The sequence below is a fragment of the Barbatula barbatula genome (assembly GCF_947034865.1).
Source record: "Barbatula barbatula genome assembly, chromosome: 19".
Classification (NCBI taxonomy): Eukaryota; Metazoa; Chordata; class Actinopteri; order Cypriniformes; family Nemacheilidae; genus Barbatula; species Barbatula barbatula.
The window spans coordinates 5,269,831-5,286,505 of NC_136782.1; the positions used below are offsets into that span (position 1 = coordinate 5,269,831).

Here is a 16,675-nt window from a genome sequence, read left to right on the forward strand (position 1 = left end):
AACCCCCGAGCTGATCACATCTCAGCACAGAGGAGGAGCCAGAAAAAAACCTGAAGTGAGGTGAATGGGTTCATTCTGACAAAGGGAGAAAGTTATTTTAGGGAGAACCGCCAATATGCTCCAGTGTTTTTTAACACTGAAAAAAATTAGGAGACCATTTTTGAAACCATTACTATTTATAGTTATGTGTTAAGGTAAAAAAATGTCACACTCTAAAAAAAGTTGCTATATAGCACTTAAAGGGGTTCTTTGATCGTGATCATAGGGGAACCACTTTTAGTGCTATATAGCGCCATATCTTGATGCTTCAGTGGTTCTTTAGGGACTCTTTGGGGTGACCAGGGTGTTGTATATTCATTTAATTAAATAAACTATTTGTTGAATGGGTCCTGTAGTTTGATGCATTTAAAGAAAAAGTACGGCACATTGACATCTAGGGGTTGAGCTAGGTATCAGAGTCTAGATTTTAGAATATTGGAGAGACAAGTTTAGCCAAGTAACGGTTTCTTTTGCCTGTTATCAGAAATAATCTACAGACGCTCTATTGTTTGTGAATGTGTACCGAAAGTTCTACAAAAGTGCACATACGCAGTAACGTTTCTTTATGTTGTTAAAATGTAACCGTCTATAGCACCGTTTCCGTATAAAGAAATGCGCTGTATTTTTCAGACCTCATACTGCAAAGAAAACAAGGTCAGATTCACTTTTAAGCAATACAACGATCATATTTCGACATGTGTTTCGGAAAAGTACAAGAAAAGATGTAATAACCTTGATTTTTATCACAGTTTCTGCACTGAAAGTACATTTCTGAAAAAATAAAAAGAGACAGTCACATTTGATTCATCTTTATATAACATAATTTATATACACATGGCTTTTTACAGCAATAGCAAGTTTCTTGTATGGAAATACAAGCACAAAATAGGCATCAACAGCAAAACCAGAGTTATGGCCTCACATTTCACAAACAGTTTGCTCACTGCTGACAAACTAAAAGAATGTAGATATGATGTACATATGTCAGTATTGGCATGTCATCTTAACAATGTCTTCAATATCATTTCTCTTATAGATTATTACTTTATCAACTACATAAACAAATTGCACCTTTTGTTATATAATCATTTAATTGTGAATCAAATGATTTCTGTACATAAGTTAAGAAATGTAACAGTTTGTTTTAAAATAGATTATCTTCATGTCTCTCTTGGAGAACTTATTATATCTATAGACAAAGTGCAATATTTTCATTTATAGTTTTTGTTTCATAAAAATTGGTCCAAACTCCACAATTCAGAGAAACATAATGATTTTTTTCTAAATTTGTCTTCAATTACAATTTTTTCATTTAGCAATTTCCATGTTTTTCTACAAACTGCTGCTAAATACAAGAATAACAGTGTGTGTACAAAAAGCTTTGCATGTAAATATTCTTCTACTCTCTAAATATACTTCATATTCTTTAGAACTATGAACTAACAACTGTGACATTAACATGACTCCACGGCTTTATAAACATGAAATATCAAAGATCTCAGTAAAAATAAACTGGAGATGACATTAAATTATTATTAAAGTATATGGATGTGCATAGGTGGGGGTCACCTGTCATATTCACAAAGCAGATGCGTGTTAGATTCTGTGCGCTGTGTCCATGATCATCAGTCATTTTATTCAAGAATATCTGGTATTTTCCCTATTTTGTGTGGGACAGTATGGGTCGGATTTAAGACGTAATCAATCCAATAATGTGACAATTGTGAATTTAAGACATCTGGCATTTTACGGACACTTAGTTGCACTGTGTCCTAACCAAGGGCAACACAAAATAATGAAAGTGAAACTGCTGCACCACGCCCCACAATCTAATCCAATAAGTATACGTTTGATGCTGAGTATACAATTAGAATTTTCAACCAATGAGAAGTCAGTGTGGGTGGAGCTAACCAGCAAAACATCGCATGAATATAAACCAAACTGACAAAATGTCCTGTAATATTAAAACGTACATAGAGAGGACAGCTTTTTAATAGTGTTACCCATTAAACCTTAGAAAAATAAAACTGGCCAAAAACGATCACCCTCACTTAGTTAATTTTTTCAATATTTGTTTTATAATACTAAAGTAATTTCAATTAATTATTGAGCAATCAATACCCTGGTTCAGTATTTGCTAGACACTTTGAAACATTAAATGTCTATTGCATACATGTGCAAAAAAAATAGTCTAGGTGAGAAGATGAAAAAATAAAAAGGTCAAAAAAGACAACGATAAGGAGCATAATGGTGGAGCATTTTTGTGACTTTGTGATCACCACAAACTTATAGTACATGTACGTCACAGTTCCTGCAAATTGAAAGAGAAAAGAAATATGATAAAAGTGTAAATGATACACTGTGACATGAATCAATCACATCGTTTTTCCTTCAGCCAAATAAATAAGTCAATAACTCTCTACACTTTCTTAAAATGTAGAGGACTGTAGAAATACAGCGGCAAAGGCATTGAAGAATCTCCTAAGCGCTGTAGTTCTCAACTAATGTACATCAGCCAAAGTAAAATGGTTTGGGGTGAAAAAGGCTTAAGAGCAAATCCAAAAAAGTTTCCACAGTCCTGTCTCTTACCCTTAGACATAAAAGACAGCAAAGAAGATCGACCAAAGGTAGGAACACACTTGTGAAATACTCATAAAAATGTTGGATTTGTCCCTTAACCTTGTCTAAATGCACTATACACAGCTTAATCTCAAAAATCTCAAACTGGAGCCAATAAGAACAGACATACGAATAATTCTCAAAATACAAAAAACCCTCCATGTTTCTACTTTAAATGCTTTTGAAATATTTCATGTATTTACAAGAGATGTAGAAAGATGTACACGGTTCAGATGAGAAACGCCCTTCAGCGTAAGTCCACTGAAATGTACGATGTCGGATCCAGTTTTCAATTTACAAAACAAAATGAAACATGTCGCCCTGATTGTTGATATCATTGTGTAAACTCTCTGTACACTAGTTTATAGTAACACCCTCTTCGAAAGCGTAGTGTGTCTGCTCTACGTCAAATACGCTGACAGGACAGAAACTAAAGTGTTGTGATGCGAAGTATGTTTGAATATCTAATTTCCAAGATAACCCAATCAACAGGACCTTTCCAAATAAATCTATTTACAGTAATTCCTTGCGTGGATGTTCCAGTTCTGCTTCCCAATAACGCCAATCACAAAGAAGCTCAATAAGAATGCATTATAACCATCAGCATGAATTGCAGGTCATCATTTTGAACTGACAACAAAACGGTGAAAATTTGCCTTTACCATGCGTATCACTGAGGTGTATTGTATTTCTGAATGCCTGCTGTTGGATTTGGTGGTTTAACCGTGTCACAGTTTGCCCTCAATGTGGCTGTAAAACATTTACTGAATGTGAACATTGGTGTGTGTGTTGCAGCAAATGAAAGGGCCTCAGATTTGCGGTTGCCCTGACTGGACCACTGATTCTCTACAGTGAGAAAAAGGCAGCGAAATAAAGCTTGTCAGTTTGGCTATGGAGCATAGGCACCTGGTTTGGCACTTAAAACTTGAGTCCAAATATTTTAGAAAAAGCCTCCTTGTAAATGAGCTCCACGTCGAGCCAACGTGTTTGGCAGTGTACGGTCGTGTCATGACCTCATCTGCTGAAGAAAGAGAAGGAATAATAGGCCCTGCGTCCTTGACAAGAGGATTGGATGGGTGTGGATAGCCACTTAAGGTTGCCGTCTTCCAGTTGAGCGTTTTTACCTGAAAGAATAAAACAATGTTATATGCATTGACTCAAAATTCTGTAGTGTATTGATTGATAGGAACCCCTCATTTGATTGAAAATGTTCCTACCCAGACACCCAGCTGTGAGTGGTGGTTTTCACACTGTGCCCTGGAAAGCCTTGTTGAGTGGCCATGGGGTCAAAGTTGAAGTCCAGCGATTCCCCGTCCATGAGGGTGTCGTGTAAAATGGATTCCACGTCGCATTCGAATCGCTCCACAGGCATGCCGTCCAGATCACTCGGAAGCTTCTCCAAGTGTTGCTGCTGGTGGTGGTGCATCAGTCCTGGGCTGCGGCCATATCCGTTGACGCTGCAGTAGGGTGGCAGCCCTCCCCCACCACCGAGATGGCTTCCGTAAGGCATCTGCATTGCTGATTTGATGCTTCCCAGGCGTCCAGCAGTGATATTGTGTCCAATGGGGGTCAAGGGATGCAACGATCGGCCATTCATTGCTGCCGACAAGGGCGGGGCTTGTCCATGCATACTGTGCGGGTGAGATAGGGCGTGGCTGCTTCCCATAATTTCATTCCGTGCACTGTTATAGGACGGCAGCATACATCCTCCACTTGACTGGGAGACGACAGTGTCCACCGAGGGCATGAGCTCTACAGGCTCACCTTCAGATGTCAAAAGATCTTTCAGCAGCCCTGCTGTACAGTTAAACTGGCTCATGGATCCTGGTCTGGGACCAAAAGTGGGCTTGTTTTCTGGCAGAGTCTGCATTGGCATGGAGGAAATGCTGCCCATCCCTGTCTGGCCATAGAGACACTTGCGATAGTCTTGTTGGTTCTGCTGGTTGAGACCTGGCGAGCTGTAGGGGGAGTAACCAGGGCTGGTCTGCATGAGCGAGGAGGGTGAGGATTGGTTGGATCCAGATCCAGGCCCTCCGGCAGACCCCACTGATGGGTTCTTGGGTGAGAGCAAGTTGAGGTTATCCAGAAGGTTCTCCATCACGTTCTCAGAACCGTTGTGACCGAGGGAACCAGTCATTTCAGACAGGCTAGGGAGGGTGGAGGTCATTTTTGCCCCGGACCCAGGGCCTGGGTAGACCATGTGGACATCAGAGTCACCAATTTCATCATCGATGAAGGGCGAAAGACGCCCACTGAGGGTGCTGGCATTGGAACTGGTGCGGGGACGGAAAGCTGTCCAGGCGTCAAAGTCGTCGTTGCTGTGGGAGTTCGGGCTGCCGGGCCACTTGCCATACTGGGAGCCGGGACTGTCGGCACCCCCCTCGGGTCCACCCTGAAGAGCAAGCTATAAATAAATACGGAGATCAGTTAGTTAGTGGTGAGGTAAATGTTGCACTCTATCAGCGTCTTGTTACAACTTTACCTTTTTCTTAGCCGCACGTCCTCTGCTCTTGGCAAACTTGCTGTTATTGTCCATGGAGGCGGCTCTGCGGCGAGGCGACTTGCCGCTCTTGCCGCCTTCAGGGTTGAGCATCCACCAGGAACTCTTTCCCGTCCCCTCATTCTGCACACGGATAAACCGACTGTGCAAAGACAGGTTGTGTCTGATCGAGTTCTACAGGAGAGAAAGGGAGAGAGAAAGTGAGTGTTATGTTCGAAGTTTGCCCTGTTCCCGTAAATTCCCCTCTGACGGTAAATCAGCAGAGTGCAAATCCTCACAGCAGCTGCTTTCTATTAAAACTGTCTTTTCTTTTCACCTCCTCTTTCTTCCACTCAACCTTTCCTTCAGCTAGATGCATAATTTTCTGTCATTCAAAGGAGACCTGGGGACAGTTTTCCTCGAATGTCGGCCATTCTTTTAAACATTTTGGACCAAATATTTGCTAATTTGTCTCTGAGGTATGTGAAAATACAATAGAAGAATCCCTTCAAAGTTTTATTGTGCATTATGAAAGCATATTTTTCCTTTTTTTTATTGATGTTCCTTTTCCAAGTTCAGTTATCAATGGCTAGTCATGACAAAAAACAACTAAACATATATTTGTTATGTTTCCACATGCTAAGCTATCTTGCCAAATCGTCTGAATGAACTCTCAGAATTAAACTTTACTGTCTTTTGCTCAAACTAAAACTATTAAAACAATATTATCAATTGAAATAAATAAAATGTAATCCTAAATATTATTTGAAATACTTAAACTAAGCGAAAATGAGAAATGATGCCTACAAACTGAAATAAGTTTAATTCGAGGCTCTAAAATGTTAACAAAAAATACTAAACTAAAACTGAGAGAAAAATCAATTTAGCTTCTAAATTGGTATAATAAATATACAAATAAGTACATACAAAACATAAAAGTTACTGTTTATCTACAAAAAATAAGCAATTTACCACAAAATAATTCTTCAGAAAAAAACAAGCATTGACGTATTTCTTTTATTAAATACATGTTCTGAATTCATTAAACAGTAATAAATCACAAAAATAGAATCCTGTCATAAAGACCACCAAAACATCTATTTCCCTGTCTGATTCTCTATTATTGTCAACTAATAGTTGTGTGCAGATTTAGCCTCGAACATATCTGAGTCTGAAAACTCTACATCCCATAATGTCTGCCAAAATCAGGTAAACATTGAGCCTGACATAGGCCCATTACCTACGTTGTCATGGTGATCATAATCATTAAGACCATTTTCCCTAGACATGAGGAAAATGGGGGCTTTTTGAAATGCTGGCCTAATGCCTCCTGCGTCTAATTTAGACTTGTTAATGGATAGTTCCAGGATGCGATGGCAGCTTAAGATGGTCTTTGCGGTTGTTTGTGAACTAAAAAGCTTCATGAGGCACATGCAGAGACACATGTTTTTTGTATCTGGTCCACAAATCCTAGATTGTAATGTTTTAGATATGGACACTGTGCTTATAAACACATGCTTAAGAGAAAGAAAGAGCATGCCCAGGAAACAAACATTCAAAACAGTGAAAGTCTCTCAAAGGGTTGCACAGCCAGACGTTTACCATCAGCATAATGTATGGTCCACATGTAAGCTTATTTTGGCCAAGAACTGCCTACTTGGAAACGCTATCTGACCTACAACATCCAATCACCATTGTTTCTTTAATGTTACGTTTACAGGCAGATAAATCTGATTCTGGACACAACAGCTTTTAACTAGTTATTCTTCCAGATAATACCGACAATAGCAAAATAATCAGAATCCTAATAAAAACCTTGCTCAAATTGCTCAAAGCCAACAAATCAGATCAAAACTGATGATTTCAGCCTGCGATACCAATACGCACCAGATGGTCCATGAGCAGGGAATTATCGCAAATTTGGCCAATGTGTGTCAACCGCTGACAAAGAGAAGTTCAATCAATCGCAACCCAGAACACGAAAAAGCAAAAAGACTCTCATGAGCTACACGCAACCAAAAGCTAAAGCATAACAGCACCAATTGAAGTTATGTCGCTCAGCTAACCATAACATAGTCCATCTATCCCCAATTGAAAAATGGTTTCCACACATGGCAGCAGCGTAAACTCAGTGACCTCACATTTAAACACAAGTTTGCATGTCATGTGAAATGGCTCTATGGGTAAGTAAGCCTGGCTGGTGCGCAAACGTGTGTTCGGTAACAAATTTAACCACAACCACATCTGAAGATTTCCTCATTGTTTCTTTTACAAGGTTATGAAGAACAGGAGCCTGGGGGGTCTGGGGAATACCAAGACAGAACGTGGCATTCTGAGAGGAAATAGTCTGGCAGAACAGTGTATTCCACAGTTGCCAGTCCTCTGGATGTGAACTCCAACTATGAAAGTGTTCGTGACCTAGTGGTGAACTAATGGAATGCCGGTTTCTCTGACGTTACTTAAGAACGATGAAAGACCAGAGATATTATGATGGATATTTATCCTGTTTGAGTGTCGCACTATATGCATAGACGTGTCCCTTAAATAGCACTGGTCAATGAGCCGTTCCAGACTGCGCAGAATGTCCCAGAAACAAGCGGACAAAAACTGACAAAGAGAACCCAAACGATATCAAAGCACGCTCATCCTGTGTGCAAATCCTCAGCTTCCTTCCCGATTGACACATTTTTAGCTTGTTTTGACAATAGTTGATGTATTAGCGTCAGGAGAACACAGGAACTTCAACATTCCAGCTAATCACTGCGTTCAAAGTTCAACCGTAATGACGGCTTGCCCGATAGTATCTATCTCTATCTCTTCTTGTACACAGAAAATGGGATGCAATGGTGTCCCAATCCACATTCATGTCTGTGGTTACCAAACCTCCACCATCCTTTCTGTTGTTTGGAGATCCTGTAATCTCGGGTTCGCAACAATACTGCCTTCCACATATACCACAACAGTACACACAATGACACAACATTATAAAACGGAGCAATTTTTGAATGTTATGGGGACACAATGTGTCATCTGTGCACATTCATCAAATCTTGATATACAGCATGAATGTGTATATTTATATTATATTGTGTTACTTTGTGGTGCACTGTGCTGCAGTGATGAAAAGCTCGTCACCATGGCGAAAAAATGCAACGACATTAAATTGTGCAAAACTTCTATTATATTAATCATTTTTGGAAGTCCTGAAGGTCAATTTTTATACAATGGAATGCCACTCCAAATTTAGAACAGTGCACTATTATCCATCCCTTAAAAGTATTTACTACGGTAACTATAGTTTCTCCCACAACACCATTGTTTCCAAATTTAATAGTGTGGGCAAGCATTACTACTATTGTTGGTCATATATACTTAAAAAAATATATATTAAACTTTGGTTTGTAACTTTGGGGTTTCTTTCTTGCTGTTATGGAAATGAATAATACCTCAAATAATACCTAAGAAAAGTAATTAAATAAAACATCTTCAAAAAGGTTGGTGAATAATAAAATGATCCATAGCTGGGCTCTTTTGGCCAGGCAGTAACAGTATAGCGGTTGTTCGGGAATGCCCTAGCAACCACACAAAACACCCTAGCAACAGCTCAGCTATGCATTCAAATCAGTGTGAACCAGAAATTTACTTATGCATTTTGCCATATTGTGATTAACTATTCACCACAAAACTACGTGGAACGAAATATGGATGTACAAGGTTTCAGAAGGACAGCAGTGAGTTGTAAAATCAAGAATAACAAATCATAATAATTTGGCCAAACTAAATTACCATTGCAATTTTTCTTAACACACAGTCCATAACATAAAAAAATGCCCAGGTTTTAGAATGTAAACACGAATGTAAACATGGCATCACACCATCCAATACACGGCTATTACAAAAAGAAGATTTCACAGACACAGATTTTAAGCCCGTGTAGCAGGAACAATGAAGAAAGTCAATAGCATTAGCCAAACACAGGAAGTGACCACATGAAAGATGACTGTCACAGGAAGCCGGCCTCACTTCCTGTCTTTCAGGAAGCAGTGGTTGTGTATTTGAGCATGTATTTGTGTGTGCGCAGAGGACTGGAATGCTCTGCCACAGAGCCAGGCTGGGGGTGGTGAGACAGAGGTGCCCTGCTGCACTCCTCCCCACGCTGGCAGACTTCTGTTTAGCACTGGAGCCAGCCACAGCCATTCTCACTCCAGAGAGAACAAACAAAGCATTACAGACCACAGACACAAACCCAGGGAGCTCTGCTACAGCCAGACCTGAGCCCACGCCACTGCCCCAACTATTCAACTAGTTTAAAACTGCAATCCTACAATTAAAAATTCGCATTCGCAAATTTAGTAACTAATCTCTTGTTGATTCCAGAAAATGTTTTTAATGTAAATGGGTTTCAAAGCTGAAAATCTGTGCATAACACATATTAAAACAGAGCATAAATTCACTAAAATTAAACTCTTTATGGCATCTAACATAAACCCTCTTTGGGTTTTAATCAAAAATATTGTCTTTAAGAGGTACGCTCCAAGTAAGATAAAATCCCCACAAGGCAGATGAATGTGAATGCTAGCAGACCGCTCTTCAGGTCATCCGTATTTTTTCTGGAGCAGGTTTGTTTGATCGTGGTGTACATCTGCATGCACGTGTAGGTAAAAATGTAAGCGGTTTAATGTGACGCAGTAACTGTACGTCTGTGTATGTCACTGTAAGCTCAGGCAGGCAGCTGGAGGTCATGTGTTCGGGGCACAGAGCAAAGCCAAGGACATAGAGTCCCATTTCTATTTCTCTCTCTTCTTACTTCAGTCCTACCCTCCAAGGAGCCTGAAAGACTACACTGTTCTACAGCTTTCACCCTTTCCCTCTCTCTCTCTCTTTCCCTCTCTCTCGTCCGTCCTCTCATTCCTTTTCTAAGCATTCAATATTTACAGAAGAAAGCTAGGCTTCTGAATCTCAGCCGGTTCTGTAATTCAGTTTGAAAACATTTGCTTTTATGTTTGTTTACATACTATTCATAATACAAACTGTGTTTACTTGCTAGTTACGCATTTAAACATACAGTATGCGTAGCAGCACCATCTAGTCTGATTCATGAGTGACTTCACAAGTCTGTTCTTTGTAATGTAGCAGTCAAAACAAATTTAGATCCGTCAGACTAATTGTCCTATTAAATATGTCTGTGTGGTTACCTGTCAGGTGACCTGAGTTTCATCCTTTCAACACTCAAGTTACCCTTTAGTTAACCCCATTTAATATCTGGTCCTCTCTTTACTATCCTTTTTTATCTATCAAAAGTAGAAGTATTTTGGTTAATACACAGCGATTATATTGACTATTAAATGAATGCAATCATTGAAGATCAAATGGAACCAAACCGTAGTCATTCGATTTGTTCTCCACAAAAGTTCATCTGGAACATAGGCCTGCAAACGCACAAGCAAGTTTCACAGAAGACATAAAATGTCACATCGTCTGCACTTTAAAATGAAAAACTTCACAGGAAGAGATGATGGAGAAGAACCGAGGCCAGCGTGACTCAGACGTCGCCACATGAGAGAGCTGAGTTACTGGATGAAGCCAGCCCTTCATATTCAGACGTCAGAGAAACCTGAAAGAAATAAGATAAACTGCACGCAATTACGTAGATGAGATAACCTCACTCTCACTGGGACTTCTAAGCGGTTTCGCGCAGCCGTGGGTGAGCACGTCGTGCCACATCTGCAGGAGAGAAGCGAGAGAGGCTGCAGAGACGACGCTCGCGCGGGGGTCTGATTATGCGTCGGTTTTGAGCTTTGGGCTCGTGTCGGGTCATGTCTGGTGAAGACAGGTCTGGTGTCTGCTGACAGACGTTAAGAATGTGTGAGTGCGGTTAGGAGGAGACGGAGAGAGCGCCCAGACCTGTCATTAGCTCATCACTAGCTCAGCAGGTCTCACATTTACTAAGTATAGGCCGAGTCTCAAAAGTGAGGGAGTCAGGTGAAAACAAACCCAACCATTTCAACGTGTTAATCCTGGAGAGACCTGAATCACCTTTTGCATCTGTTGACTAACTTGACTGTCAGACTGTTGTCTATTTTTGAACAGAAAGTAAAGGCTCTGAAATAGGTTGGGTCATGTTTTAAAGGGGTAGTATTAGTTCACCCAAAAAGGAAAATTCTGTGTTCAGTTACTCAACCTCAAGTTGTTCCAAATATGTGTGAATGTAGATATTTAGGAAAATGTTTTCTGGGACATCATTGACTACCGTAGTAGAAAAATATTCAATGGAAGCCAAAGGTGCTCCAGAACGATTAGCTTTTCTTAATTCTTGTTCAACCAAACAAATGGGTGAACATGCATCTACTGAAATATATATGAATAAGTGTAGACTTAGATCAGTTTATCTGTGTCAGCAAATGTAATTATTAGTACATTTTGTCAAGTCACAAGTCTCTTTTGGCATAAAAGACAGTCAACATAAGATGACGCCAGTCAACATATGTCATGTCTCCTCCTGACCGCTAACCTGATGTGTGACGTCTTCACAAATACTATAACCTCATGGGTTGTGTTGACTCTGAGGTCATCAAACTTTCAAAAATCTGCTTGTGGCTTTCAAAGCAGACATGACATCAAATAAGACGAGCTCACTTCACAAGAACACATTATGGGGGACCCATTTCTGATGAACCAAGTCAACGAAGATATTAGTTAAAATGAACCTCTATTTAATGCCATATTTAATTGGGCAAAGAATAAAAACAATAAGAGATAGAAATACAACAAATGTAATTTTGTCTTAAGAACCCAAAGTCAATCTTAAAGTGAAGGTTTTAATGTCTTTAGACCATGTGTTTTGAGGACAACTGCAAAATGTAAGAAAATAAATACACATTTCAATTTGTAGTATTTAATTTCCAGAAAAACTGGCTAAAAACCATACATGGCAACACAGAAGACAACAAACATTATTTTCTCTTTAAGCAAAAATGTGGGGTTAAAACCTTGAGACTTCTTCATACCACACATTCTCTTTTCGAATATCTCTTTAGTCAAAGATTTGTAGAATTAAACACGCAAAATTAAGGCCCTATATATGCATCATTACGTCTTCATAGAACAAACTTCACAGGTTGAAGGAATCAAGGCAGTTTTTGAGATACAAAAGTGCACACTCAGCCCATTATTACAGAGAGAGAGAGAGAGAGAGAGAGAGAGATAATAGCTTTGACTGAAGGAAGTAGAGAGCCACCAGATCCTAGAATGAAACATTTAGGAGAAAATTGTTTGTTGTTGTCCTACACACACACACACACGCACCCACACACATCAAACATCACAATCATTCACAGCATTGTAGATGTACAGTGTGTAGAGAAATTCTTTTTTTGTCCAAATATACAACAATGTTAGCCATGTCCTGTTTCTGTTACTTAGGTTTTAGGACCTGTCGCATACTAGCAATTGCAACAAAATAAACAAAATGTACCTATCGACCAACATACTTGGCATCTGTAACTTAAAAAAGGAGTCACCAGGCTCACCATTTTCAAGCTCGTTTTTTTCCCAGATGTCCCCAGAATATTCTGCCGGTGTGTCATTCACTGATATGAAATTATGCATTATTAATAAACAAGGAAATTCCCTGAGCTGGCAACACGATGGAAATCCAAAAACAATAACTGTGCCAAGTTCTGTCCGTTTTAAAGTTATCGTTCGGCTGTTGGTATTTATCCGGCTGTCTCTGGGTGTGTGCCAGAGACGTCTTAACCTGCGAACGGGTGTCAGAAGTTCATATAATCTGTTCGAGCGGGGCGCTGGTTTGTCTTTGAACAGGGAGAGTATGCAGTCGCAGAGCGCATAGATGATAAAGAAACGGGAATAGATAAGACGCCCACACAAGTATATCTCTGAACGCAGCAGACATTGATTTATTGCCACATTAAAGTGCAATCACACTAACACAAACAGAGTTCCAGAAGAGCAATACACAATACCACACATACAGTCTTCCTGGTGATGTTTCAGTGTTGTTCTCAAACAGGTGGACAGAAATAAAAGCCTTTGAGAATAAGAGAAGTAACCAGTTTGGGATGATATGCACCCTGTTCTCCCTGACTGACTCTGGTGTCTGTGGGGCCGTCTGACTCACAACATCAGAATGTTTCTCAAATCAGAAGCAGGTCCAGCTGAGATCTCGCCAGACCTCTAATCTGTCTCCTTTGGATTTCACTCCAGGGAAATGAAATATTGGACCCCAGCTGAACTCAATACATCCAATCAATAACTAAACGCAAGACTTGTGGGCCGCCTCTTTCCAAATAAAGAACACAGCCTGTAATCGTGGCTCACGCTGTTGCAAGAGAACCATTATAGCTTGGGATTTATTTTTGGTTGGCCTGATCTTATTTGGCGCACTTGAAGCACTCCGAAATTAATCCGCTTTGTGCCTTCAAGACATATTGAGCTTGAATACCTTGGCTGCGCCGTGAAACTTTTGCCTAATATTTCAGTCGATTACGAGCAGCTCATATGAAAGTATCAAGGTCTGGGGTTAATAACCGTTCCAGTGTTATTGTGCAAAAGAGACAGTTGTGTCTCTCCAAGCTTGCGTTGAATCCCTTTGTTTGCACTTTGATAGGTTATCGCAGCCAACACAGGATAATCACGGTAATACACACTGGCCTACTTTTGAAAGTCAATACAGCGGAGCTCTTAAACGGTTTGCAGATGGGGAAATATGAAGCGTCTGGCGTCCTGTCGTATTGACATGTCTCCTTTCATTATGAACCATCCGGAGAAGCGGAAATGACAATCGTCATTACAATCCTCACGTACCTGGCAACCACAATGTGTTGCCAAGGAAAGCCGGTTAAGGAAACGTGACAGGTCAAGAGGAAATCCCAGTGTGGACATCAGTGAATGGTGGTCAGTGAGGTAAAAACAAACTACCATGGTTTGAAAAGTTGGGTGGAATTAAGTAAAGAAATACTTTAAATATATTTTTAATAGTTTATTCAAACTTTTTGTTGTCTAAAGAAAATGTGGTGTTTGCTTTCGGAATTAAAACCACAGCAGTCTAGTAAACTATACTTTAGGATCCTTATGCGACCATTAGTCACATAATGGGGAATCTTCTTCTGACAGTAAAAACGTATGTCCAAGTCTGCAGTGGCCTCTACGCCATGGGTTGTAAATGATTTGGTCTATGAGGTGAAACTTCGTACCGAGGGGTTCATACCGAGCGATTTCTGCTAGGACGCTAATGATTTTCCTTTCCCCCGTTCGTCATCCTCAATTTTGCTCATGAGACATGGCGCTGACACACACACATCGCCTGATGGGGCCAGCTGATCACCCGCTCGTGCTGCTGAGGCGGCGACACAAAAGTAAACCTGTGTCACACTGTTACGTCAGCTCCTGCTAACTGAATTTCGGGGAAGGAGAAATCCGCTAGACAGAGCGTTCAGTGTGCTGCTCCTCAATCCAATTTACTCCTATGTGAGGAGAACTCCAGGACGAAACGTCACCAGCTTTATCCTCAGAAATTAGGAACTTTCTTGCACAAAATGTGTAGTTAGACAGTGTTCGTGGTTTAAAACGAACAGTCAGAATGAAAGCATAGGCTAATTTCCACCAAACTCGATCAGTGTGTAACCACTGTTGGGTTTTGCTATTAAACATTTTGCAACCTGAAAATGTTTAATAGCCTTTGTCAGGTTGTAAATTTAAATTTCGTAGTGAAATTAAGCACTTGGAACATTTTATTTCATCCAGTCTGACTTCTTTACAATGTAATATGTGCTGGCTTCTCATGCTTAACATGATCAACTTGTCAAAAAACGAGATGTATGAGATGTGTGCTTGATGCACTCAGCCAGGGGGCACACCCAAACACGAGCTTAAGGCAAAGGGCATGTATCAATGTAATTCGTTCGTTGTACGGAAGTCCAGCTGTGTTTGTGTGTTCATGGCAAACTTATTGTGAATCCACAGTTATGCAGGAATAACGGGATGATGTTTGTGTGCTTGTGCTGTAGCTTTCAAAAAAACATATACAAATATTTTCATTTAGAATAAACACTCCAAAACGGAAAATCTGCATTGTCTTGAGGTAATACAACTACTGCAGAAGACATTTTGAACCCTGTATATACCATAGTATTTCAATTTATAATTTGTTTTTGCCCAGGCCATGGAGTAGGCAGAGAGCTTTCATATGTGGTCGAAAAGATGAGGCGGACTGCCATGACTAAGGCGCTCCTGGCAATCTACACCCCTCACATCTGCAAAAAGATTTTGGGTACACACAACCAAAACAATGTCAGCTAACCTAGCTGAGCATTAGCCGAGCACTTTATCTGCCAAAAGGAACTTCTTGAGTGTTTAGTGGCAAAAACTCCATGTTTTGGTGTGGAAAAATCATGACGTTTGGTGTTATGCAAACTAAAAACATATAGATGTGCATAAATCATGTTTGCTCTAGTCTGTACAGTTAGCAAAGCTTTATTATATTACAATCGAAACAATGGATAACTGGACCACCAAGGTTCTTAAGTGGGTGGTCAACATGATTGACCATGGTGAGAATGGTAAAATATTTGTCTTAGACCTGTGAATTACAAAACTGAATATTACAATTAGAGTTTTGATGCTTCTATTTAAGGCATGCTAGCTTTGAGGATTTCTATATGCTAAATTAAAAAAAATTAAATTCTTAAAACATTTAATCAACAGACATAAAATATTGATCATCTTGCTTTTAAGGTTGTGAACACACAACCTTTCTAATAAAGACTTCCCCGGCTTCTAAAGCTGCTAGCCTGGCTAGCAGAATTCGCTAGCAATAGCAAGGAGCAAAATATGGTTTAAATAATGTAAAGTAAGTCAAGTTTTTTTAACTAATTACATTTCGCTAATCAAGCTGTCTTTAGCTACCTTTGTCTTGTACAAGGAATGCTTAGATCAGCACGAAAGATCACGATTTCTTTAACTTGTGTAAATGTGAGTATGAACGGGTATATGTTTTGCTATCAGTGGCCTCATTGTTGGCATACAGAATGATGGAGGGAAGGTTAACAGGGTTTCAAATCGCAAAAGCAATGCAGTCGAGTGCACTAGTAGTTGACTTCCTTTCCATTGTATTAGCATAGGAAGTGCTGGCTAGCGCTGATACGGATCCAGCTAATGTCACTGCTCTGCGCAAAAACATTGGAGCCAGAGTCCACCACACAAGAGCAAGTAGTACACGCTGTCTTTGGAGGACGGGTTCTTCCTAATCAAAATACAGCCATTCAATAGCAGAGAAAACGGGAGAAAGGGAGGAAAAAAGGAAACCTTCAAAACAAGTCGATTTCTGACAGCATACCCTACGTTGAGAAAAACACCATTCCTAACAATGAGCTTCCACAAGTCTAGAATGGGGCATATTTTAAGGTCCTTTATCTTAATATAATTTCCGTTGAACATTTGTGCAGCTGTTCTGACTGAAAACACCCTAGCGTTATAAACACATGGCCTGTTTTGATCTTAAACACTCGCTCTATAGAAAAG

At 40.0% G+C, this 16,675-nt stretch overlaps 1 protein-coding gene across 1 annotated transcript in view; it reads right to left on the minus strand.

The window, feature by feature from the left end:
* Positions 1 to 833: 833 nt before the first annotated feature.
* The window catches only part of foxo1a (forkhead box O1 a), a 31,582-nt gene continuing 15,740 nt past the window's right edge, over positions 834 to 16,675 (minus strand). The window contains exons 2-4 of the mRNA XM_079482290.1: positions 5,141 to 5,332; positions 3,876 to 5,062; positions 834 to 3,782 (exon numbers count right to left, since the gene is read on the minus strand). Coding sequence (XP_079338416.1) covers positions 3,779 to 3,782; positions 3,876 to 5,062; positions 5,141 to 5,332 — 1,383 coding nt within the window. The 3' untranslated portion in view covers positions 834 to 3,778. The remainder of the gene's footprint in view (positions 3,783 to 3,875; positions 5,063 to 5,140; positions 5,333 to 16,675) is intronic.